General features: G+C 35.0%; 1 protein-coding gene across 5 annotated transcripts in view; it reads right to left on the bottom strand.

Annotated features, from left to right (window-relative positions):
- Positions 1–4,752: 4,752 nt before the first annotated feature.
- LOC126823563 (uncharacterized) overlaps positions 4,753–27,981 on the bottom strand; it is a 31,769-nt gene continuing 8,540 nt past the window's right edge. The window contains exons 7-33 of one of the 5 annotated variants that reach the window (XM_056101870.1): positions 25,147–25,188; positions 24,409–24,450; positions 24,253–24,294; positions 23,872–23,989; positions 23,325–23,440; positions 22,758–22,781; positions 21,674–21,697; positions 21,060–21,104; positions 20,862–20,943; positions 19,607–19,725; positions 19,200–19,223; positions 17,835–17,918; positions 17,097–17,190; positions 16,504–16,619; positions 15,784–15,804; positions 14,783–14,827; positions 14,585–14,666; positions 13,760–13,878; positions 12,811–12,834; positions 11,413–11,517; positions 10,446–10,539; positions 9,803–9,918; positions 7,680–7,697; positions 7,111–7,134; positions 6,772–6,862; positions 5,701–5,810; positions 4,753–4,983 (exon numbers count right to left, since the gene is read on the bottom strand). In XM_056101870.1, coding sequence (XP_055957845.1) covers positions 4,871–4,983; positions 5,701–5,810; positions 6,772–6,862; positions 7,111–7,134; positions 7,680–7,697; positions 9,803–9,918; positions 10,446–10,539; positions 11,413–11,517; positions 12,811–12,834; positions 13,760–13,878; positions 14,585–14,666; positions 14,783–14,827; positions 15,784–15,804; positions 16,504–16,619; positions 17,097–17,190; positions 17,835–17,918; positions 19,200–19,223; positions 19,607–19,725; positions 20,862–20,943; positions 21,060–21,104; positions 21,674–21,697; positions 22,758–22,781; positions 23,325–23,440; positions 23,872–23,989; positions 24,253–24,294; positions 24,409–24,450; positions 25,147–25,188 — 1,934 coding nt within the window. In that variant the 3' untranslated portion in view covers positions 4,753–4,870. The remainder of the gene's footprint in view (positions 4,984–5,700; positions 5,811–6,771; positions 6,863–7,110; positions 7,135–7,679; positions 7,698–9,802; positions 9,919–10,445; positions 10,540–11,412; positions 11,518–12,810; positions 12,835–13,759; positions 13,879–14,584; positions 14,667–14,782; positions 14,828–15,783; positions 15,805–16,503; positions 16,620–17,096; positions 17,191–17,834; positions 17,919–19,199; positions 19,224–19,606; positions 19,726–20,861; positions 20,944–21,059; positions 21,105–21,673; positions 21,698–22,757; positions 22,782–23,324; positions 23,441–23,871; positions 23,990–24,252; positions 24,295–24,408; positions 24,451–25,146; positions 25,189–27,981) is intronic. The other 4 variants (XM_056101871.1, XM_056101873.1, XM_056101874.1 and 1 more) reach the window with 4 other exon arrangements.

The following is a 27,981-nucleotide window of genomic DNA, read 5'->3' as shown; positions in this document are numbered from 1 at the left end:
ATTTACCATCAACCATTGTCACTGAAAAAAGTGACATAAAACCATTATTATAATTGCTGGTGTGTTAGTGCAACAATTAAATATATAACAATTGTATATGCTCTTTTGTATCTACAGATGCTACAATTTAATTCCACAGTTGGTCGGTTTAAATTTCTAATCTTGTCATCGTCTTGTATTATTTGTTCTGTCTACCTTTGTTTGTGTCATTGTCTTGTATTATTTGCTTTGTCTACCATTGTTTTTGTCATCGTCTTGTATTGTTGGCTCTGTCTACCATTGTTTGTGCAGTTTTCCTGCACCTTACATTACTTATGACGCAAATGTTTAAATAAAATGAAATGAATTTAGCCTTGCTTATTAATGACAAAATTTTTATTTTTATTTTATATCATTTTAAAGACTTTTTTTTACAACTGTTGCTATTGATATATTGAAATAGATCTGAACGACACCTTTACCTGACGTAATAACAGTTATCTATAAACTAGATGGAGATATAGTTTACCTGGTGTAACAAGAGAAATACGGTTTACCTGAAAGTGACAACAGTATACATATCTGTGTAACATCCATGATAAAAAATATACTACACCAACGATATCTGGATAATATCCTAAAACATCAGTGATTTACACAAATAATAAACAAATTTACACAAATAATGAATGTTAAACTGTCTCAACTAAAACATCAATGAGGTCCATGAATATTAAGCTGACTCAACTTTCTGTTTATTGTGTTCATTACTATTTTGTTTATTAATTGCAAAGAATTAGTGAATGGTGGATTCATTTACGAAACTGACTCATATGTCGTGAAAATCTTTTTCTTCCTGTGTCCTCTTTATATGTAACGAGTTTTATTTAAATGTATGTACTGTTTGTTCTATGTTATGTTAGGGTTGTCTGCGTCCATATTATGTTTGAGGTTGTACTATTTATTATGTGTTATGTTGAGTTTGTCTGTGTTGTATCCATGTTACGTTGAGGTTGTCTGTGTTGCATATATGTACTGTTCTATGTTATGTTAGGGTTGTCTGCGTCCATATTATGTTTGAGGTTGTACTATTTATTATGTGTTATGTTGAGTTTGTCTGTGTTGTATCCATGTTACGTTGAGGTTGTCTGTGTTGCATATATGTACTGTTCTATGTTATGTTGATGTTGACGGGGGACATTCAATTTATCAATTTGTCGTTCAAACCCACAAACCCATTCGTCTTCATTCAAGTGTTGAAACGTTGCGACGACCCCTTATAAATAAGATCTAAAGCAAGTAAAGAAATAATATGTGACCTTAAACTCATTGGGCCGACAGTTGAAGTCTTTAAGGAAGTTATTCATTGATATAAACTTGAGTTGACGGAAGTTACTTATAGATATAGCCTTAAAGAGTTAAAGGGCGTTATTCATTGATATAAACTCGAGTTGAAGGAAGTTATTAATTGACAAGGCTTGAATTAAAGAAAGGCTTGCGTTTGATTAAACTACAAACCAAAACAAGTTCGTGTTCTCAAGAAATAAGAGCGTGTCACCTATTAATTTTATTTAAACAATGACATTGCAGATTTCATGGTTTGCAATTTAAGTTACTGCGTATGTATCTCGACACATTTGTTTTTCATAAAAAGACATTATTTCACAACAAAAAGGAATAGTGGTTCTAAGAAGTATTTAAATTAATAAATAGCTATTGCCATGTTCAATACCTATTTGATATACTTTCTATTAATTTCTCATAGATAACCGATGATTCAATAATTCGCTTGCGCGTAGGGGTCTTTAGCAGTGGGAGGAAACTGGAGGACCCGGAGAAAACTCACGAGGTTGGACAGGCGACCCTACTCCTTGTCACGTACAACCGGGGATTCGAAATCCCGCCAGTTGACTCAATGACAGATGTTATGATACAGCGTGCACGTGCTAAACATTCGCCCCCCCCCCCCCCGCCCCGATAAAGATGGGGATTAACCACTAAGTAATTGTAGTGGGGTAACTGGTATGTTTGTTTATAAGTTAGTAACGTGTTTCTATAGAAATCAATCTATTTACCCCCCCCCCCCCCCCCCAGGTGTATATCTCGCGAAATCAATCTGCCGTTTTTGGCGTTCTGCTCTTAATTCAGGAGATGTTACCTGACAGGACCTTTCCTGATGTATATATGTATTTATATATCACTTAATATATTTGAATGTTTTAATATATTCTACATGTATCCATATATAGATTCTAGTCATGTTTATTTTCTTTCTTTTTGTTGTGAGCGTACTTTCTAAATTACATTATAAGATTAAATTAAATATTATGTTCTATTTAGGTATCTTTACACATGACCCTTGAATCAGTAGTGAAAAGGCAACGTTTATCTATGTTTATGTAAATTTGTTATAATGTGATTTATTTTTCTTTCCTTTTGTAATTGTATGCGTTTTTATGCAATAAACTTACTTTAGTTAGTTACTAATATAAATCCAAGAAACAGTCGTTCTTTAGTTATATTTTTCAACTATAAACTTATTAGACAGCTGACCAATTGTTCTCGTATTTATAGTTCCAGAGACTGCTTATAAATAGATAGACATATTGCACTGAAATAAATGAATATCAAGCCCGTAGACATATTGCACAAACTGAGGTAATGAATATGGACAAATTCTGCCAGGGCTCCAGCAGTATTACTTACTCTGATTTCGAATTCCAATCGGACACAGTTTGTCGTCCAATCCGTCGGCCTGAGGTACTTTCGCAGCCCTAAACCGGCATCGAGTCCTGGACATAGTGGAATGAGTTCCCACCTCAAGCCACAAGGTTTATCGCTAGTCGTATCTCCACCAGAATGTTGACACTTGACTTCATAGGGGTCATCAATTATTCAACAGATGATAAAAGGGTGGGTGAAAAGGCTTTGTTTTACTCCATCTTCTAATCAATTGATGTATTGATATATTGGGTGATGAATAATTACACTGTGGAATTTATAGTGTACTATGAGGGAAATTTTGTGGAGACAGCAATTGAATGTCACCTGTCAATGGTTCTTGTACGTGTATGCCAAGAAAGGTGTAAACGGTACCGCATTTTGTTCTTCAGATCTGTTGTACTAGACGCTGTCCCTTGCCTTACATTCGGTCCTACACCACTAACAAGAGAGAAGCAAGTTGGAAAGTTGTTTTAGCATATGACATGATTAAAGTTCAACAGTGATAATGAGATAATAGGGATGAGTTTGGTTAGACGTTTAAACAAATATCCCTTATTTACAATAAAATAGGCAGTGGGTGAATGGGTGGAACGACACTGCAGAAATAAGTGGGTGCGACGAAATTTGTCCGCCGATGATTCGTTTGGATTCAAGTGTTGAAATTAGGCGACATTTCCTACGTAAAATATTGTAAATGGTTGTGCCGATTGCACTGTTAATTTGTAGTAAAACACAAGTAAAAGTTCAAAATGTATTAAAATAACTAGTGGTCTCAATTCCATACGTGATCATCAAACAAACTGAAAAACAAACAGTCAACCGATGTACATTAGTAAAACCAATGAAAAAAGTTCCCCGAATGAGTTCAGATTGTCGTATATACCCACACATTAATAAATTCACTGAATTCGTTTAATTCACTGAATTCGTTTAATTCACCGAATTCACTGAATTCACCGAACTCACGGGCTGTCAAGTTGTTAGGGATTGTATCCACAAACTAACACCGAGGAAATCACAAAAACCGTCAAAACTTACAGATATATTGAGATGGACCTGGCAGTATTTACATATTCTGATTTCTCTGACGATATTGCCCAACAATGGCCAAGTCATGGTTTGAGCGCCTAAATCTCGTTAAAGATCTCCTATATTTATAAATTATCAATTCAGATAAATAACTTTCATATAGTCATTTGTATTTGAATAATCTGTAATTCGCAAGTTTGGATTATCTCGAACTTCACTTGCGCAATCAAACAATCCCTGTTTAAATGATGATGAAAATCCACTGACATCGAACACACCCTATTGATTCCATATATACAAAGGAATGAAATAAAATGGGGTTTAACGTCCAACTGTTCTGCTCCTATACTGGGCTAATGAAGACGGGCATACGCCATACAGTGTGCTATGGGGGAAATTTTGCCCGGGCAGCGCCACTATCGCCTACTCTTATATCGAATTCAAACTGCAAAGGGATCTTTTACATGCATTCCAATGTCTACACGGGACCTAGGTTTTTCGTCTCATCCGAAGGATTAGACAGCTGTCCTTGTCATGCCCTCAGTTCTGGACCACTGACAAGGGGAAACCACGTCGGAAAATCAAGATGAACTTTCTCGGCCAATGATTCCATATATATCCAAATCCGTATTCATGCAGAAATTGTTAACATGTGTAGCCCAAGTTGACATACCAGCTTGATCTAGCTTATAGAGCGTATCATAAATTGCTTTTGGATATCTTGAGTCCGGTAAATGCAACAATATTTGACACAACTACAATTTAATAATAATAATATGTACATTTATATAGCGCTAGCGTGTGTATTAGACGACTGTATGAGAATAGCTCTATTAGACAGGGTTATTTATATATAAGTTTTCCAATCTCTCTCTCTCTCTCTCTCTCTCTCTCTCTCTCTCTCATATATATATGCATTATCACATTACATTACTGAGTGGGAAAACGTATGAGGTGGCCCATGAGATCAAAAAGATAAAAACAAACTCAAAAAGAAGTTTTTAAAAATTAAATCCTTGCTTCAGGTTACAGGAATTTTATTACTCAACCTTGGTGAATGATACAAAAACATATTTAGATTTTAACATTAAGTTTAAAGGCACTGTGATTAAATACTATCTATTTAAAACGTAATGGCCTAATCAGCATCAATATCATCACCGTCCAACCAGGCAATATAAATATCAAAACTATCATCAAGACCATCAAGATCATAAACATCATCTACAGCCCTTGGCTTCTTCTTGCCACCTATAAAATATAAAATATATACTTATTATACAATTCACAAAAATACCATTGTCACCAAAAGCTGAATAGGGGTATAATTTGTTACCAAAAATCATATATTTAGCACCAGGAATTGTCAAACAATGTAAAACGGAAGTAAATAATGTGATATGCTAGAGAGGGGGAGAGAGAGAGAGAAATGGGGTTTAACGTCCACTTGACACAGACTAGGTCATTTGGGGACTAACATATGGTTCAATTTTATTTCAACAATTCGCTTGCGCGTAGGAGTCTTTAGTGGGAGGAAATCGGAGGACCCGGAAAACCCCCACGAGATTGGACAGGCGATCCTACGCCTTGTCACGTACAACCGTGGAATCGAAATCACACCAGTTGACTAAATGACAGACTTTATGGCACGTGCCAACCATTCAGCCATTCAGCCCCCCCCCCCCCTTGTAATACCACAGAATACAGATGAAAACATATAGCTAATACACGCATCACAATTCCCTATAATCACTATAGTGCAGTCATGGTTATTAAATATAGAATGGACTATAAGATATCACACTGACTATTTCACTCAGTTCCACAGTGAACTGTCTGAAACCAATCATTACTTGATGATGGAATAATCATATTTCTCAAAATGATAAAAACAATATTATACCATTTAGGAATAATATAAAAATATAATGACATTTTAAAGTTATATCATCGAAACTAATAACTTACAAGTATTTATATGAGATATTTTGAAAGCTTTAATTTCCTTTCTAATAGGTCTTGTCAATTTACAAACTTTAGCAGCTCTTCTGTAACATCTCATTGTCTTGTAACCTTGCCTAAATTAAACATTAATCTATCATTAAGTCGAGAATTATAACTATTTTTAAAATAAAGGACATACAACACCTTCACAGATTCAATATAATTAAAATACAGATCTATATTTCGTTTCGATTTTTATACTTTTTGATGGCCTACACTACACGAAGATCTGACAACTTATAGTGAGAGTTCACGTCAGGAGTCAAACGAGAGGCTTTTGACTCTATGACGTTAGATATTAATTAATCAACAGGTGATTGTTGTCTAGGATTGTAGAATGATATAGGTTGAGATTTCGCTACATTATCATTCTAATGCAATGTTATCAGACGCAGTTGACCTATATTCACATTATGGAACACTTATATGCAGAAGAAGAACTTGGAATTATTATTCTTTTAATACACCATCTTCCATCGCTCCATCACAGAATGACATGTGAAGCTAGGTTATAAAGATATCTGGCACCATCACAGAATGACATGAAGGTTGGTTTAAGTATGATCCATGGAGATGTCAGTGCACTTGTAAATGTTGTGCTAAAATATAATTAGTATAATGAAGCTGAATATTTCGAAATTTGTAGTGCATTAGACCCGAAACCTGAAATGAAATGAAATGGGGCTTAATGTCCTACTGTTTTGCTCCGACTGGGCTAATGAAGGCGGGCATTTGCCATACAGTGTACTATGAGGACAACTGGGCCCGGACAGCAGCACTACGGCCTAATCTTATATCGAATTCCAACTGTCAAAGGATATTTTACGTGCACGCCTATGTGCCTTGTCCCTTGCCAGACTTTCTGTCCTGCACAATGAACTTTCTCGGACAGCTCAGGGACCAGACCAGGGACCTCCAGGTTAGCAAGCCAGCGTCTTCAAGCACTGAGCCACTGTGGTGCACCACACGAAAACTGATGTCCCAATATATATGAAACTAAAATTCATGGTGATTCGTTAATTTAGTTTTACTTACAGACACTTTTCCTTATTACCAGCTTCATATCCTAGTAATTTTCTCTTACAATTAGAAATCATTGCTTCACACTTTGCCGGAGAAAGTCGTCCTAAAAAGATAAATTCAGATAATTATTTGTGTAAATTACTATTTTCACATCAGATAATCAAAGAAAAGTCAGATGAAATTTAAAGCGAGGGTAATAAATGGCCATCTGAATTGATGTCAGAGAAATTCACAGAATCTTCAGCACGCGTGCTCCATTTAAAGGTATCAAGAATTCTAAAAAAAAGGACAATGGTAATAGCAATAGAAGACTCTTGTTCACATAAATGATCACATTTTTTATTTACATACCTGTTTTTTTCTTTGGCACTACAGCTATATAAGAAACAAAATGAAATACAAAACTATTTAATTAAAAAAAAACTAAACAATTTAATTAACAAAAACATAACTATTTAATTAGAAAAAAACAATTTAATTAAGGAAAGCAAAACTATTTAATTAAAAAAAATATTATTTAAGGAAAACAGAACTATTTAATTATAAAAAACAAACAATTCAATTAAGAAAAATAAAATTATTTAATCAAAATATATTTTTGCATTAGAGTAATGGTATATTGTTTAGTTTAGAGACTGGTTGAACCACCAGGTACAGGTACCAAACCTCTAATCATCTTCTTGTTTTTGGAAACTTAACATGCTTGTTCCTTGGACAATTGCGAACCGGTTGACAAACTTCAATTTTTTATATGACGTCACAATTCCAAGATGTCATGCTTGGTTCCTGACCATAGTACTCTCAGATTTGTTTATCATTACTGAGTTACATTACATGCATTTAGCAAAGTTTTAACACTATTTACATCGTCAGACAAGCCTAGTTCTGACTGATCAAATGTTAATTGAAAAAATATTTACCTTTATTACTGCCTGGACCTGAAAAAAAAACATTCCTTATAGTTTGAAGTTAGATATAAAACATTTCTATATTAACAAAATTAAACAGAAAACTCTATTTATTTTGCCAAACAGTGGTTGTCAGGCAAGATACGTCCACATTTTGCAAGAGATGGATAGAGAACAAGCTAAAAATAAAAGCGATTTTTCGTACAATCAGGGGCCATAATCCAAGAAGCTATGATCTGAAATGCACGAAAATCGAAAGGGGGTGAAATCTTTCACACATCTCATAAGTTTCATCAAAATCGAACAAAAATAGTCCACAACATTCGTACTACATATTTGTACACAATTTCGTTAAAGGAGTGGCCATTCGTTTCGATTTTCCCGAAATTCGAACTCAACCTTCATTATGAAGAAACGGTTATATATTAAAACGGTTTTTAAAATTGATAAAAAAAAATGTGTTTTCTAGAGGATCCAATGTGATTTTTCGTACAATCAGGGGCCATAACACTATAAACCTCAGAATGCCTCGTTCGGCATTTCTGTCCAAACGAGGCAAAAATGTGTTAAAATTTTTGCCTCGTTTTTGCCTCGTTGTAACGAGGTAAAAAAATTGCCTCGTTTTGTCTGGAGTTCCAAAACGAGGTTTTTTAAATTGCCCTGTTTTGGAACGAGGTATTTCGTTCAGAACGAGGCTGGGTAAAATTACCTCGTTTACTAAGCGTGGTTTTTTGTCCAAGATAATTATTAGCGGTATTTGCTATCAACAAATTGAGCCATACAAATAATGTTCGGATCATCACGTGGCAAATTGCCGATCTACAAATTAGATTATTTATTTGGGACATGATATTGTCCATAGCTATGGTTTACTATACTGGAGTTCTGTCGTGTATAATAAACGCTATCAAAGCGAAAAAAACATAACAATGTCACGTGACAATATTAAATATGGCGGATAAAAGCGTTCTTTGATTACATGCTGTTTGGTTTCAATATGAAATAACACGGCGGTCCTTCTTTTGCATATGTTAGATTAGATAAACGCTAATTTCTTGTCTGCGATATCAGTTAGGTGGACGCGTACGTCAAGTAAAACTATTTCACACACACAGTTTTCTTAATTAATTAATGGCCCCAATCAGGTATCACAACACGACAGTTCTTACTTAACACCTATATAGGTCAACGTTATCAAGGATGTTAATCAACCAACCATGACATGACATTATTTATTACCCATTTTGACTGTATATTCTTGATACTAGTGAACGAATATTCTATTTAATAATGATTAGAAATATCAGTTATAATTTATGAACTATTTAAATGTTCAAATAACACCCTAAGTAATATTATATCGTCAAGTTTAAATCACAACCTTCATTCGGTGATTATAAATTTATGGAACTTATAACCTTATTTAGCTGAATCCACAAGACAGAATACTGTGATGATTGTTGATTTACATTTCGGCGCCAACTGGTTGCCCTTCGATGCATACAACCAAAAGTTATTTTAATTCAGAGAATGGTGTCCGATTTGTACTTTGCTTATTAATCGTTACAACGTTACAACGTGGCAAAATCGGGACAAAAACTTGACACGTTTTTGCCTCGTTTGGACAGAAATGCCGAACGAGGCATTCTAAGGTTTATAGTGTAATCCAGGAAGTTATGGTCTGATATGTTCAAATACCCACTTGAGATATAAACATATAATTTAAGTTTCATCAATATAGGAAAAAAAATAGTGACCTCTACAACCTTGTTATTACCATACTTTTACACAATTTACGTTCAAAGAGCGGTCATTTTGACGTGGACCTTTGGGTCCGATTTTTTACGAAATTCGAACTCAATCATCATCAGAATGTAGCGATGATATATTTAAATGATTTTCAAAATCAGATAAAAGTTGTGACCACTAGAAGTAATAAATGAAAATCTGTAAAAGCCAGTTGTCCCACTGGGAATGGAAAGTGCATGCCAGATGAAACAATTCTAATAATGGAAAATGGTACCAAGTAATCATAGCCCCCCCCCCCCAGGTAACAACGTCCATCACAATCTTCCTGTTAATGGTATGATAAAACTGAAACAAACACCATAATACGACTACCACTTTTAACTTACATATTTGATTGTATTGTTGACCGGTGGCTGCTAAACGCTGTTTAATCCTTTCAGGCATGATTGAACCACAATCTGCTAGTAATTGATCATTACACTCAACATGTTGTCTCATAACACTGTAAAATATAAGTATTGTATATTCTATACACCTGTATGACCCTTGACCTGCCCACCTGCAGAAACCGGTGGAATTTACAGGTGGAGAACATCAAAGGTATAAAAACTCAATTTTGATAATGACATGTATTTTATGACCCCTCCAAGTAGTTAACATGTTTAAAGAAGAGAGTGGTTATAACTAGTTTTCATACATTCTAGTTTTATTGACAAGTTACTGACTGTTTACACCACTGTCTCTTAGTTTAGTGATGTTTACAGAACTGAACAATAAAGCAGAATAAAGCAATGGTGTAACTGTTATAAACTATAAAACATACTTATAGAAACAGGTACTAAATCATTAGGGCGACGTTTCGAGAAGCTGATTTCTATAAGTATATATTATAGTGTATTACTTCATCGAGTTACTAAATGTCTCTAAAGATTATTGGTATTATTAGAAACACAATAGTTATACTTACACACAACGTGCAACTGGGCCCTGCGCATCTGGTAATATTAGAAATACAATAGTTATACTTACACACAACGTGCAACTGGGTCCAGCGCACCTGCCGCTTCTAACTGAGCACCATGTTGTCCGCATTCATTAAATTTATTTTCACAGTGGGAAAGAACTGAATAAAAGAATTAGTGAAGGGAGGAAATTATTAATCAGACGGTGAGATGGGTTGCAGGTAAAAAGCTTTGGAAATATACTTCAATACATATTGTAATATACATGTTTGCCAGTTAAAAGTCTACATAAAAATAGTTTCTCGTTTCAAGTGATAATGTATGGTATCAATACATGTACATCTGGAATCACCAGAATGTACGTCTACCGGTCTGGCGGTGGGTGTGGCTGTGAGGACCATGATTCTAGACATGTATTCTTGGGCTAGATTAGCTCAAAAGTCAAAAGTGTACGTGAAAATGTACCTTACTTATATTCAGTTATTACAAAAACACACTGACAAACATTTCTCGTGGTGGGAGACCCCTGAAAAACTTATTTAATTGGCAGACCACACACAGCTGGGCTGGATTAGCTGAAATCTGCTTGGAAGGTGTTCAGTTCCACCACATGAATCAAGAATAACCACTGTCAGACAGTTTGTGGGGTGGGGTACCCCTGACAGACACACTCAAAATGCCACGCCACCAACTAGGCTAGATTAAAATTGCTTGGAAGTTGTTCAGCACCACCACAGGAATCAAGATGATTGGTTAATAATATCAACTTTGATAATTGGATTATAAAACAATCTCTATCATTATTTTAGAAATAGGGAGGCACGGTGACTCAATGAGTAAGGCATTGACTGCCTAACCTGGAGGTCACATGTTCTATCCCTACGTTGGCCGAGAAAGTCCATTGGGCTTTTCCGACTTGGTTCCTTCTTGTCAGTGATGAGAACTTAAAATCATACAATGTCAGCTCCTTTTTGTAATAAAAAGTAAGTACTAATATCTAGATTAGATAAACAAATGTAGTAACATTAAACTACCTTGCTGAGGTCCTGGTCCACCTGTCATAGGTCCTGGTCTACCTGGCCTAGGTCCTGGTCTACCTGGCCTAGGTCCTGGTCCACCTGACATAGGTCCTGGTCCACCTACAAATAATATTGATAATTTAACAAGCAAACGGTGGGGCTGATGTCCTGTGACGAAATCCCAAAATAAATAGATGACTATTAATTAATAGTTATCTATGCTTAGTCTAAGCATAAAATGTTCACGATAAAATTCAGTCAGGTTTTGAAGTACCTGGTAGTGAAACTATACACTACTGTCTGAACCGTCGTATGCACGTATTCATAAGCCAGATCAGTACAGGAAAATAGAATATTAAACCACCCCATTTTATTTCATTTCATTCACTGGGTTATTAAAATTGTTTAAACAGGTTTTGATGGGATGATGTACCAAATATGGCTTGCATACTCTATGAGCAGAAGGTGCAACAGCTTGAGCAAATAAGAGGCATCCCAGATCGTTTCAATGCAGATGAATAACGGTATATGTTAAAAAATGGTCATGTTATCTGAAACAATATTTACAGTGAATTTATATATTAATTTGAAAATTATTAATGTCCGTCTTTCTTTGAAGTTCAGTCCAGGTGGAAATAATTATAGAAAAAGGATCAATGCAACTCCTACAGTTCAATGGAAGACAAAAGATATGCAAACGTTGACACCTAAAGACCGAGAACACGCCATTGCATAAACTGATGAGGGCGTGTCATAACACTGGTGAATCCATTTCCAGCAGACACATTTCACTAAAGATCAACCAATGCCAGGACGGCAATACATGTCAATGCAGGTTCATTATCCGGCAACACATGAATTCATCAGTACTGACACTGTTGATCGCCAACTACGCTTTTGTGAACTATAAGCCAAACGACCTTACATCTGACCAATGCCGGACTGGGCCCACCTGTCCACCTGTCCGTGACAGGTGGGCTTAAGCTCATTAAAAAAAAGTGGGCCTAAGCCTATAAAGAAACAAGAAAAAAGAGAAAGAAAAAAGAAAAAAGAGAAAGAAAAAAGAAAAAAGAAATGAGAAAGAAAGGAAGGAGAGGACAGGACACAGGACAGGAGAACGAAAAGATAGGAAAAAAATGATTTACAAACTACACAAAAAAAGAAATGTACTACAAGAGTGCTTTGGTCTGAAATGCTAGGAAAATGGGTTTGGGGTTGTCAATTTTCAAAATTTTCCTGGGGAGAGACCCCCCCCCCCCGACCCCTCTCGGACGCCCTCGCGCCTTCGCCGCACTCGTGACGCGACTAAGGCGCGTACTTGTGTGGGCCGGTCCTATATTTCACTATAAATGTCAAGCAATATACTGTTAATATAATTATATAAGACTTAATATATTAAAATTCTTGACTTACCAATTTCATTTTCATTGCCGTTACCTGAAATAGAAGAGCTATGATAAGAATATATTTTTCCTGGTTTAAACCTCTATGCTTATCAGTGTTTTTATTTTAATATTTACTACCATAATTTAGATATTGCTTTGGTATAACTTATGATCTACATTATTTTTGTAGGGTTTAGTTGGATGTTACGGGGATCTTTAAAACTCGTTAAGGGTATGTTATTTCTATAGGGTTTAGCTCGATGTTACTGAGATCTTCAGGGTATGTTATTTTTACTGTACGATAAATGTTTTATAATATGGTATATTCAGTAGATTTTCACCACAGGACAGAATAATCTAAATGTCTTTAGATATACAAACAATCATACATCACAGTTACATCCTTGCTACGTGTTACATAATCAGATTATCTGATGTTAAAGACGCTTCCTGCCAACTTGACACCTGTTCGTTATCGACATGCCTGGAGTTCTTGGTCTATGTGATTATGTAATGATTATGTAAACGTTAACTTACTGGCATGTTTTATTTAAACTTATTTAAGCATGTATCGAATGTTAAACTTGATATGATAAAATTAGCCAGATGCCTAATAAGATCCTTTGTTTGGAAGGGTTTATAAATCCAGATTAAGAAACAAATAGACAGACAGGTCCGGGCAGGACAGGCCACGCAGGTCTGGAGTTACGTCGGACAACGGCCATGTAATGTAAGAGTTGGGAGTTAGCACACTCGTGCCTAGCCGAGCTAGGGCATGGCTCTATCAACACAAGTTAATTACGGAGTCTTAAGTTTTGTACATAATATGTTAGAAGGAGCAGAGAATAAAAGTATTTTAAGATGTTAAACTAGTCTTGTCATCCAGAACTTGATTAAAGAACTAATACTGTCACATACGTTTTCACCAGCCTCGTGGTTGTAGACAAGAAATCAAACCCATATTAATAACTACTTACAGTAAATACCAAGTTGTTGTTGGTATGTAGACATCATCGTATCAACATTGTAATTTTGTAGTTGATCTGCACATTCAGTCAAAACGTTTTGGAGACAACTTAGCATACTCCTTATTCCGCTGAAACATCAGTTATTCATTATATGTTAATATATTTGCCCAACCTAGTTATGAAGGGAGCATTATAACCCTAACAGTATCACCATATAGTTTACCATAGGCTTAACCGAGTGTGCTGCCCATCAAAAAAGGTAAAGAACGTTTCCAGGTCCAGACATTTCGTACGACGCTTCTCGAACGCCAAAAGAACTAGATTCCATTTCCAATGATGCGTCTTTGATTGTCTGGTTGGACAATCTATACGAGTTAGTTGAATGGTCTACAGTAGGTATTTTAGAAATATGGTCGGCAACTTTGAGTATTATTAAATAAACATGTCTAATAAAAACATAGTATTTAATGATAGAAATATTATAACCTATATCTACTGATAGAGACGTTACAGTGACTCAGTGATTCAGACGCTACCTAACTAACCAGTAGAGGCTGGATTCGACCTCTGTGTTGGCAGAGAAAGTTATCTAGGAGTATCCAGCATGTTTTCCCCTTTCATACAGATGGTCCAAAAAATGAGGTCCATGTAAAAGAACACTCGACTTTTTGAATATGAAACAAGAGACGTATGTAGCACCGCTGTCTAGAGACACTAACTGTCACAGCGCTTTGTACATGTATGGTTGTATACCCTTCATTAGTCCGGGTGAGTTTAAAACCCATTTGATTTGATTTTATTTTATTTCAATTCTAATGATAGAAATATAATTACTTGCATATTACTCTTCTTTGACCACGTGCAATACCAAGGCATTCGACTATAGATAAACATGATTCACCCATTTCCTGGCATTCTGAAATAGATTTATTTGTTATTTGAATAAAATCAGATTTAAATTCAAAATTAAAATTTCAGATAAAAACATGAAATGTTTGTTGGTGTCTCTGTTTTGTATGAAAAAGTACTCACTTTTTTCAGTAGCCCTCGTACCTAAAGTGTTAGATTGGGTTAAATCTGAAAATGAAAACAGAAACATGTTCTTAAAAATATTAGTACTATTAAATAATTGTTACCTAAAATGGTTGACAGTATCTTTTAAATGGAATTTGAAATCTATATAGAGGAGAATAACCGTCCCAGCAGTTTCCTTATGAACATTTCATAGAATGTCTTCTTCTATTGGTGTTTAACGTCCTCTTCCAACGAGGGTGATATCGCAGACAGGTTAACTTATTCTATTATACTTGGCACGCACGCAGGGTTGAAAAGGCGCTCACACAAGGGAACGAAACCAAGCCACACATAAAACATTTCTATTTTAACAAAATTAAACATAAAACTGTATTTATTTTGGAATATAAAGAAATATATTAAGTTTCATCAATATCGGATAAAAATAGTGACCTCTAGCGGGTCCACAACCTTGGTATTACATACTTTGACACAATTTGCCTTCAAGGAGCGGTAATTTTGACGGGTCAACAAGCTAAAATCGCGAGTTTTTCGTACAATCAGGGGCCATAAATCAGGAAGTTAAACACACGTTTTAATTTTCATGAAAATTGGATAAAACTTGTGACCGCTAGGCTGTCCACAAGCTAAAAACGTAATTTGTCGTACAATCAGGGGCCATAATCGATGAATGGTTACGATAAATGCACAATGGCAATAGTGACATGTATTCTAATCCTATCATATTTGGAACAACTGGTAACAGATTTGTTTTTGCTGTTTGGATGATTTGCTTTCTGTTCCAGATAAACTATCAAATGACATATCGTAATTAAAATGAAATGAAACAAGGTTTAACTACCTAGTTTCTGTATTTTAAGACAGGCATTTAGGTAAATTTTGATCATTCATTTTACAAATAATTATATGTGGTTTATTAAACAGGATTAGACAGCTCGTCACAGATTATCATTCGAAAAACATAAGAAGATCTGAAATTTATAAATTTTATGCATTACCTGTATGGTCATCTCCAACACCTAAAAGCGTAAAAAGGAAAATAAAATACTGTGATGAATAAGCAATCCTTAATCCTTTTAAAATTTTGTACCAATTTCTTAAATTTTGTACTTTAAGTTATAATGTCCTTCTCTATTACAAATGTATTGTGGCAGAGGGGTTTCTAGTTAGATTAGACAATAAAACATTATAACTGCTAAATTATAACTTCCTATATAGATATCAAGTGTGTATATATCTTTCAGACTTTGTATATGCAACAGATATAAACAAGCCAACAGTGATGCTGATGTCCCCAGTAATTAGATGACACTCATATTTAACTGAATATTGATCATTATAAAATATCGATAATTTTGCTTATTAGAGCTTAATGTGGACACAAAATGCTCATTATTGGAGCAAGAATATGTTCCGAAAGCATTTAGCAAAATTAAGCAAAGCAATTTTTTTGACGCGGTCCAGTGATGATAATAAATGAAAATGTGTAAGGGCTAGTTGTCCCACTGGGATAAAAACACAAAAGAAGAAGAGCTCTTGTCATATGAAACACTTCTAATAATGAAAAGTGGTTGGTACCAAATGATCCTGAAAGTGGTACCAAGTCATCATACCCCTCCCCAGGTCAATCTTACAATCTTCATGTTATTGAGAGCTTTATAGTATGATAAAACTGAAACATAGAACCTTGAATAATACGACTACACTTTTTTACTTACATGTTTGATTGTATTCTTGACCCGCGACTTCTAAACGCTGTTTAATCATTTCAGGCATGATTGAACCACAATCTGCTAGAAATTGATCATTACATTCAACTTGTTGTCTCATAACACTGTAAAATATAAGTATTTTATATTCTATATACCTGTATGACCCTTGACCTTCCCATCTGCACAAACCGGTGGAATTTACAGGTGGAGAACATTAAAGGTATAAAAACTAAATTTTAATAAAGGCATGTATTTTTATGACCCCTCCAAGTAGTTAGCTCCATGGTATTAATATGTATAAAGAAGAGAATGGTTATAAATAGTCTTCATACATTCTAGTTCTATTTACAAGTTACTGAATGTTTACATCATTTTCACTTAATGTAGTGATGAACAATAAAGCAGAATGAAACAATGGTACAATTGTTATAAACTATAACACATACTTATAGAAACAGGTACTACATCAGTAGGGCGATTTTCGAAAAGCTGTTTTTTATAAGTATGTATTATAGTTTATTACTCCATCGAGTTACTAAATACTAGAGTATTAGTATTATAAGATAGTACGTAATCATAAACTCAATAGGTATACTTACCCACAACGTGTGTCTGGATCCAGCGCACCTGCGGCTTCTAACTGAGCACCATATTGTCCGCATTCATTAAATTTATTTTCACACTGGAAAAGAACTAAATAAAAGTAATAGTTAGACCGGTTGCAGGTAAAACACTTTTGAAATATACTTCAATGCATATTGCAATAGTCGACATGAGGAATTTTTCATCAAAATAGTTTCCAGTGATAATTGATGATATGTCTATATAATAATACCCCTGACAAACTTATTTAATTGGCAGACAACACACAGCTGGGCTAGATTAGCTGAAATCTGCTTGGAAGGTGTTCAGTTCCACCACATGAATCAAGAATAACCACTGCCAGACAGTTTGTGGGGTGGGGTACCCCTGACAGACACACTCAAAATGCCACGCCACCAACTAGGCTAGATTAAAATTGTTTGGAAGTTGTTCAGCACCACCACAGGAATCAAGATGATTGGTTACTAATATCAACTTTGCTAATTGGATTATAAAACAACCTCTGTCTTTATTTTAGAAATAGGGAGGCACGGTGAGTAAGGCATTGACTCCCTAACCTGGAGGTCACATGTTCTATCCCTACGTTGGCCGAGAAAGTCCATTGGGCTTTTCCGACTTGTTTCCTTCTTATCAGTGATGAGAACTTAAAATCATACAATGTCAGCTCCATTTTGTAATAAAAAGTAAGTACTAATATCTAGATTAGATAAACAAATGTAGTAACATTAATCTACCTTGCTGAGGTCCTGGTCCATCTGCCATAGGTCCTGGTCTACCTGGCCTAGGTCCTGGTCCACCTGACATAGGTCCTGATCCACCTACAAATAATATTGATAATTTAACAAGCAAACGGTGGGGCTGATGTCCTGTGACGAAATCCCAAAATAAATAGATGACTATTAATTAATAGTTATCTATGCTTAGTCTAAGCATAAAATGTTCACGATAAAATCAGTCAGGTTTTGAAGTACCTGGTAATGAAACTATACACTACTGTCTGAACCGTCGTATGCACGTATTCATAAGCCAGATCAGTACAGGAAAACAGAATGTTAAACCACCCCATTTTATTTCATTTCATTCACTGGGTTATTATAATTGTTTAAACAGGTTTTGATGGGATGATGTATTAAATATGGCTTGCATCGTCTGTGGGCAGAAGGTGCAACACCTTGTGCAAATAAGGGGCATCCTGGATCGTTTCAATGCAGATGAATATCGGTATATGTTAAAAAATGGTTATGTTATCGGAAACAATATTTACAGTGAATTTATATATTAATTTGAAATTATTAATGTCCGTCTTTCTTTGAAGTTCAGTCCAGGTGGAAATAATTATAGAAAAAGGATCAATGCAACTCCTACAGTTCAATGGAAGACAAAAGATATGCAAACGTTGACACCTAAAGACCGAGAACACGCCATTGCATAAACTGATGAGGGCGTGTCATAACACTGGTGAATCCATTTCCAGCAGACACATTTCACTAAAGATCAACCAATGCCAGGACGGCAATACATGTCAATGCAGGTTCATTATCCGGCAACACATGAATTCATCAGTACTAACACTGTTGATCGCCAACTACGCTTTTGTGAACTATAAGTCAAACGGTTTTTTATCGGACCAATCCCAGTGCCGGACTGGGCCCACCTGTCCACCTGTCCGTGACAGGTGAGCCTAAGCTCATTAAAAAAAAGTGGGCCTAAGCCTATAAAGAAAAAAGAAAAAAGAGAAAGAAAAAAGAAAAAAAGAAAAGAGAAAAAAAGGAGAGGAAAGAAAAGGAAGGAGAGAACAGGACACAGGACAGGAGAAAGAAAAGATAGGAAAAAAATGACTGACAAACTACACAAAAAAAAAATGGGTTTGCGGTTGTCAATGTTCAATATTTTCCTGGGGAGAGCCCCCCCCCCCCTCAGACCCCTCTCGGGCGCCTGCGCGCCTTCGCCGCGCTCGTGACGCGACTACGGCGCGTACTTGTGTGGGCCTTGGTCAATGACCTGACAGGTGGGCCGATCCTATATTTCACTATAAATGTCAATCAATATACTGTTAATATAATTATATAAGACTAAATATATTCAAATTCTTGACTTACCAATTTCATTTTCATTGCCGTTACCTGAAATAGAAGAGATATGATAAGAATATATTTTCTTTGTTTAAATCTCAATGCTTATCAGTGTTTTTATTTTAATATTGACAACCATAATTTAGATATTGCTTTGGTATAACTTACGATCTACATTATTTCTGTAGGATGTTGTGGGGATCTTTAAAACTCCTTAAGGGTATGTTATTTCTATAGGGTTTAGCTCGATATTACTGAGATCTTCAGGGTATGTTATTTTTACTGTATGATAAATGTTTTATAATATGGTATATTCAGTAGATTTTCACCAAAGGACAGAACAATCTAAATGTCTCTAGATATACAAACAATCATACATCTTTGTTGCATTTCTAAAGAACGTTATCATCAAACCCATATTAATAACTACTTACAGTAAATACCAAGTTGTTGTTGGTATGCAGCCATCATGGTATCAACATTGTAATTTTGTAGTTGATCTGCACATTCAGTCAAAACGTTTTGGAAACAACTTAGCATACTCCTTATTCCGCTGAAACATCAGTTATTCATTATATGTTAATATATTTGCCCAACCTAATTATGAAGGGAGCATTATGAAGCGTAATAAGATATAAAAAATTCACACAAACAAAATTTGACTATGTAACACTATCAACTTCAATTGTAGATCTCAAGTAAAGTTGTCATGAAGATATTTTTGATCTCCATTATTCATTGAACATTACAAAATTACCCCTTTATCGTTGATTTATATAGTACTGCTAATATCTCATCAAATGTATCCAGGGCAAGGTTTGATTAAATAAATACAAGAAACCTGCAGTAAACTCTTTATGGTGAGGTGCGGGGTGTTCTATCCACCCGGATGGAGGTGGATCCGGGGGTCCTCCACGGGAAGATTTTGAAAATTGGATGACCGCAAACGCTATTTAAAGTCCAGAAATTCGTTCACTAGCGAACTCTGAACAATGAACATTACGACAATACTTGGGCCATTGGGCAAGTCAATACAAAATATAGGGCAGTTAAATATCAGAACATAATCAATAATGTTTAATGTATACATCATCATTATTATGTTCTCAGAATAGCCTTACAAAGTTGTATATAACTTAAACAGTATCACCATATAGTTCACGATACGACTTACCGGGTGTGCTGCCAATCAAACAAGGTCAAGAAAGTTTCCAGGTCCAGACATTTCGTACGGCGCTTTTCGAACGCTAAAAGAACTAGATTCATTTTCCGATGATGCGTCATTGATTGTCTGGTTGGACATTCTATACGAGTTACTTGAATGATCTACAGTCGGTATTTTAGAAATATGGTCGGCAACTTTGAGTATCATCAAATAAACTTGTCTAATAAAAACACCATAGTATTTAATAATAGAAATATCATAATGTATCTAATGATAGAGAAGTTACAGTGGCATAAGAGACGTAGGTAGACGTCTAGAGACACCAACTCTCACAGCACATTGTACATGAAAAAGAACTCTCGACTTTTTGAATATGAAACAAGAGACGTATGTAGCACCGCTGTCTAGAGACACTAACTCTCACAGCACATTTATGGTTGTATACCCATCTTCATTAGTCCGGTCGAGGTTAAACCTCATTTGATTTGATTTGATTTTATTTCTAATGATAGAAATATAATTACTTGCACATTACTTCTCTTTGACCTCGTGCAATACCAAGGGATTCGACTATAGCTAAACATGATTCACCCATTTCCTGGCATTCTGAAATAGATTTATTTCTTATTTGAATAAAATCAGATTTAAATTCAAAATTAAAATTTCAGATAAAAAAACATGAAATGTTTTGGTGTCTCTGTTTTGTATGAAAACGTGCTCACCTTTTTCAGTAGCCCTCGCACCTAAAGTGTTAGATTGGGTTAAATCTGAAAATGAAAACAGAAATGTATTCTTAAAAATATTAGTACAATAAAATAACTGTTACCTAAAATGGTTGACAGTCTCTTTTAAATGGAATTTGAAATCTATATAGAAGAGAATAGTCGTCCCAGCGGTTCCCTTATGAACATTTGAATGAATGTCTTCTTCTGTTGGTGTTTTACGTCCTTTTCCAACGAGGGTGATATCGCAGACAGGTTAACTTATTTTGTTATACTTGGCACGGATGCAGGGTTCTTTCCTGTGGGAGAAGTAAACCCACGAGGTTCAAAAGGTGCTCAAACAAGGTAATCTCAACGTGAAGCCGTGTACACTCTCGACCACTAGGTAATTCCAATGTGAAGCCGTGTGCATGGAGATCTATCACGAGTACAAACGATCTCTCAATCTTCATTTGAAATGATAATTCATCTGGGGAACAACTTACTTCAAGGTATAATTGATCAAGTAAAAAGATATCCTTTCGTTTAAAATTGCACGCAGACCAATTCATTGAAAGTCATGAACTCAGTAGAAATTTTACTGGTCATGTAAAAAAGATCTAAAACATTTATACCTCTTTCTTGATATTGTGACAGGGCTGAAAAAATACAATAAACAATAAAGCTACGCAAACAGAATCTGTCCATTAATTTGTCTGACAGGTTATTCGACCACTGCATGTACCATACGGCTAATAGTGGTAGACGAGTGGATCAGCCGACGAATTGATCGCTGACGTAAAATATTTGGCCGAAAATATCTACCATGCTAGATAGGGGCGATCGATCGGGCGAGTGGTTCGCCGAGAAGAATCATAGTGGCCGTGAATCGGCACACAGGCGATCCTTTCGAGCGATTTTAAAATTTTAGTATACAAATTAATGTCACCAGTCAATATCAGAATACCTGAGGCATATATTGGAATACTAGCCTTTTTTGTCACAGACTGGACCAAGGACCAGAAATTTTAGGTAATGACTGACCTATCAAGTAGAATTGTCAATTTAATGTGTTGGTTTGCTAAAGCAGCCATCTTTTAATATTTAAAATATAAACAGCAGCTTAGGTTAATAATTGCAGCATACAAAGTATTAACAATATTTAGTAACAAACTGAGGCATAACGCTGATTATTGTAAAACATTCAAACATCTAGTCTTTGTTTTACAATCAGAAAGACAACCCATATCAATTAATTATAAAAAAAGAGATAGACAATGTTGAAAAAGATATAGTTTATTGTGGCCTCAAGTGTACTAGCATGTTGAGAATATTTGTTTCTTTAGATAGTAATATAAACTATGAAAATAACAGTCTAGGCTGAAGCTACCATCTGTTGCCTTGGGTTCATGGATTGAATTGAATTATCAGTTTATCAATATAGAATATATAGTTTGAAGGTAAACTAAATGTTTCCACATATTCTTCATCGAAATCCAACCTTCACGGTTTTTATTAAGTGCATACCAAAGTGTACACCAGACCTTTTTATTAAGTGCATACCAAAGTGTACACCAGACCTTGGTTTATCAACTGGTCTGAAAGATTAAATACTGTTCCTTACTAGGTTCTTCACCAGATACAACTGACAAGGGAACAAAACAAAGGAATAATCGGTAGGAACTTCCTCAGCTAAATATATTCAGATTATTGACTTACTTATTTCATTGCTATCCTGGTTACCTGAAATAGAAAAGGTACGGTGAGAATATCTGTTCCTGGTTATTTGAGGATAGAAATGGTGTCATGAAATTAATAGAAAGAAATTGTGTACTTTAAATTAGGATCATTGTTTAAATTACAAGACATACATCATATTTCAAATTCTTATAACAACAGAACCTAATAACTAACATCGCTACTAGTTGAACGTCAAGCTAGTGTAATATTACATCAACTTGTCCTGGATAGTATACTTGTGTTTGTATGGCATGTCATTATCAGGGGTATTGAAATATGTACGCATACTCTTGTATAAAATGGATACACAAAGTTACTTTAGTAAAACGTACGTGGATTAAATACAGAAACGCAGTTCTGTGCAATCGGATTATTTACAAGCCCTGATCAGACGAGAAATGAAAGCCTCATTTCAAACTAAACACATATGGATATACAAATATACATAAAATGGATCCGCCTTCACTTTATAATATCAATATAACATTTACCGAAGTCCATACCAATGACCCTCTAGACGGCAGCAACATGAGTATAAGTACTTACACAGTACTCTCAGTGGTACAATACTGTCTTCCAACTCTGATAATTTTATATTAGGAAAAACGGTTGAACATTTAGATGAAAACTCTTCCAGACAAGTTATAGCTTGAGTTGCATGCCTAGATGTTTAATAATAATAAAAGAAAACATTTATATATAATCCCATATCACTCTGAACTACATTTAAATAAAAAAAACATTATGTTCCTAAATGATATGTATTGTTTTGATCACACATTACCGTATAGAACAAAGAAATGAAATGAAATGGTTCTCGGTTTTTCCTCCCATCCGATTGACTTTACGCTTCCTTTGACAGGCCCTCCGTCTTGCACCACTGACAAGAGGGAACCATGCAGGAAATTACTGATGAACGTTTTCGGCCAATGCAGAGATGCAACATTGGGACCTTAAGGTTAGCGAACCACCGTCTTACTCACTGAACCACCGTGTCTCCTGGAGAAAAGAGACGCAACATTGCGACCTCAAGGTTAGCGAGCCACTGTCTTACTCACTGAACCACCGTGCCTCCTGTTTGAAATTTACTTACATACACATTTCACTTAGTGAGGAGTCTGATGAAGTAGAAGAAATAGCTGACAGATATGGGACACATTTCATTAATCTTGTAGAACACTCTTGTCGGGAAATCCGGAAATCGAGACCACCTACAGAAAATGTGATACAGTTTTATTAAATAAGAGCAACTCCCTAAATTACATGTATATGTGATCTGACCAGACTTGAATTCTTTACACACTTGATTTCTAGTTCTGATTAGTAAATAGGTCGTTTAGATTTACTTAGTTTTGTACTACATTTCACGAAAATGGTTACTTGTAAAAGTGTTTTCCTTTAATGTTCCTACATTAATATTCCACGCAGCACCTAGTTGACCTGAGTTTTTAGTGGATATAAGAGTAATACCTACCTGTATCATCATCTCGTTTTGATATATCACTGATAACATCAACTGCAACATGAAATGATTTAATAATAATATTTACACACCTTGGCATGTTATTATTGTCTTATAAGTGAAATCAATTTGACGAGAGTCTTTGATAAAATAATGTATAATACCTACCTATGGCATTTACTCTTTTTGATATATCACTGACCACATGATCTGTAACATGAAATAATTTAATAATAATAATATTTACACACCTTGGCATGTTATTTCCTTTGGTCTTCCATGCATGTTATGAAACGGTACTAAAATGTAATCCACGTGCAACTGAGGACTTATTTTCTGAATTTTGTCATATCAGTCGCAGGGTCAATATGGGCTAAACCTGTGTCTTATAGATGGAATCAATTAGGATAAATTTAACATTGATGTCGGCATGTTAGACAACTATTACCCTCGGTCAATATGTGAAATAACTCACGGCCTCATTGAGGGTAATTTATCACATATCTACTTACGGAGATAATATTACGTTGAAATGTTTATCTATAAGAAAATCGTATCTATATACCGGTATATCACGTTGAAATGTTTATCTATAAGAAAAGCGTATCTATATACCGGTATATCACGTGGACATGTTTATGTATAAGAAAAGCGTATCTATATACCGGTATATCACGTTGAAATGTTTATGTATAAGAAAAGCGTATCTATATACCGGTATATCACGTGGAAATGTTTATGTATTAGAAAAGCGTATCTATATACCGGTATATCACATTGAAATGTATTATGTATTAAAAACTAAAAGTATGTATGTATAACAATTTAATTGTTGAAATTACAAAGGATTCAGGAGTTTTCTTACAGTTGACCAGAGTCTTTGATAAAATAATGTATAATACCCACCTATGGCAATCGCTCTTTTTGATATATCACTAACAACATCATCTGTAACATGAAATGATTTAATAATAATAATAATAATAATAATACTTATCCATATTGAACATCTAATAATATCGCCTGTTATTATCGACCATCCTCGTGTATATATGGAAATACTAGTTACAGCATGATATTATACTAATTTTATCGGTTTTTGTCTTTTTTCACAAACTGGCAGAAGTATTCGATAATGATTGACACTTCATACCCGTCATTTGTCGACGTGACTCTTTTCCTTGTAATAGTAAAGAAGGGCTGCATTAAGTCAGTCATATGAAATTAACCAACAGCAATATTTCTATCAAATCTGGATGGTGAATACCACCACTGCGAAAAAGCTATTGTTAATAAATAATGATAAAATACTGCCGTCATCTGACAAGACAGAGAGAGAGAGAAACGGGGTTTAACGTCCACTCGACACAAAACTAGGTCATGTCGGGACTAACTCATGGTTCAGTTTTATTACAATAATACGTTTGTGCCTAGGGATCTTTGGCAGTGGAAAAAAACCGGAGGACCCGGAGATAACCCACGAGGTTGAACAGGCGACCCAACTCCTTGTCACGTACAACCGGGGAATCGAAACCACGCCAGTTGACTCACACTCTGGCATCTGAAAGTCAGGTTTCAATAGAAGGTATCTTCTTCCTTTAACATATTATATTTCTTTTACCTAGAGGCTAATGGAGGCAAAAATAAAATATGACAGGAACATAAGTCACAACAAATGTAATAAAGGCGGTTTTCGGAAAGAAAATGGCGACTGAGTATTGATTTGAAGGTGGGTTTTTTAAATCCAATATGGCAGCCAGACGATTGAAAATGTTATGGAACTTTAATACTACTGATGTAAGGACTGAAAACACATTACTTCTTTTATTTTCAGAATAACAACTTTAATTTTCTAAACTGACAAAAGGAGACATCTGAATTACTTCTACCTACTTTTATTCGAATTAATTGTTTATACGAGTGTACCTCTGACCCGTGCTCTCATATTTCGGACGATCGGGGAATTCAGCAGTAATATTTTTTGACTATGGGCAGCCTAATGTAAATATATCCTCTTCGCGCTTTCATCTTTTTTTTAATGAAATTGTAGTTGGCTTTTCATAGCTTCGGTTAGCTGCAAGAAAATAGCTAAAACCCACCTTCATGACGTTAAGTTAGCCAGCTTTTAGCGCTTCAATTTAAAAGAGATGATTTGTGTCAGGTAGGATTATATGCTTTATTGTAGTTAGATGTGACAGAAATAAAATAAATAACAACAATCAATTGTTGTTTAGAGGACAAAATTGACAGTATTATTTGTTGAATTCCGATATGAATCACATTGTCATCTTCCAAACATAACTATGCTATAGGGGTCGCGAGATGAGGTCCCGTATTATCTAAGCTCCAATCAGTAGATGCCACTCGAGTAACTAAACCTAATATATTTTTATATGAAATAATAATTTAACTTGTTAACATATGTGTTACCCTAACCCCAGCGTTGAGTTGTTCTAATGGATAATTCAAGCATGGTTAAATGGACAATAAACCCCCGATAAACACGTAACAGGAATGTGTTTATCGATATTGTAGCACAAATATTTGGAGATTTTCTTCGGAACTATTTAGAAAACATTTTTACACCCATTTTAAAAAGTCGTTATTTGGTCACGCGCTTGCGTTCATTTTTCAAAATATTTCCAATAGACGGTCTCTTGCTTACCTGCAAATCTAAAATTTTTGAGTCTCGAGTTGCTGGTAAATGAATTATGAAAGAAAATGTTATTCGGATATCGAAAACAACAAAATATTTTTAACGTTTGAAGATCTTTAAAAGAACGAGAAATTAGTATTTTTATTGCGGTATTTCGAGACGAGTGTCAGCGTGATTGAAATAATTCCGCCCTGCTATCCGAGACTAAAAGAGGAGTAACTCTTGGCAACAAAAATGACTTCGCTTCGGGAGTTTCATGTAAGTTTCCAGCATTTATTATTTTATTTTGCAGACTGTTATCACAATGTTGTAGCTAGTTCTTCTTTACACAATTGCAGTTCATACTTACATCCTCTAAAATACCGTATAAACCATGACAATGATGTCTAGTCTAAGATGCCAGTGGTTGCTATGTAGCTGTTCTGACGTGTTGTCAACAAATGACAATTTTGGCATAAATGATAATGATTAGGCCTATATTTCAGCTGCTGTATTCGACTCCCTCATTGTATTTTCAAGCGATTCCTTGTGACCAATGATTTATTATTAGGTAGATCATGCTAGTCAGATTTTGAAAGCATGATTTTTTTAAAAAAAAATCCACCTGATTAATAAAAATTGGTGAGTGAAGCTAGCCTACCAAAAAAGAAAACATAGGCTACTGACACTGTCACTGCCTAGTTACGAATATATTTGGATACCTGAAAACGGTTTTAATTAATTTATGACTGATTTTCTACTGTTTTATGTATTTCAGAAATGTGATTTCATAAAAGATGATGTTTGAAACTGGTGTGATAGTCATGTGTGCAGAATTCCTTGAAGATATTTGCCAATAAACATTTGACTTGAGGAAGATCATTGGCACAAAAATGAAAAAAAGTACACTGTTCTATTTATACGCAGTAATTCGCCTTGAAAATTTAGAGGGGGTTTATTGTCCATTCGACCACACTTTTCGACCAATCAGAATCGAGGAAATTTCTAATTTGTGCTACAATAATAATTATAGCCTGGTGTAGAGTTACAGTTTACTTATTAATCTTCCAAACTAATAATTATACTGTTATTAATGCTTTTCACAT

Source organism: Patella vulgata, chromosome 6, assembly GCF_932274485.2.
Source record: "Patella vulgata chromosome 6, xgPatVulg1.2, whole genome shotgun sequence".
NCBI classification, from domain to species: domain Eukaryota; kingdom Metazoa; phylum Mollusca; class Gastropoda; family Patellidae; genus Patella; species Patella vulgata.
Note: the sequence above shows the minus strand (reverse complement) of the source record. Positions and strands in the feature narration are given on the sequence as shown.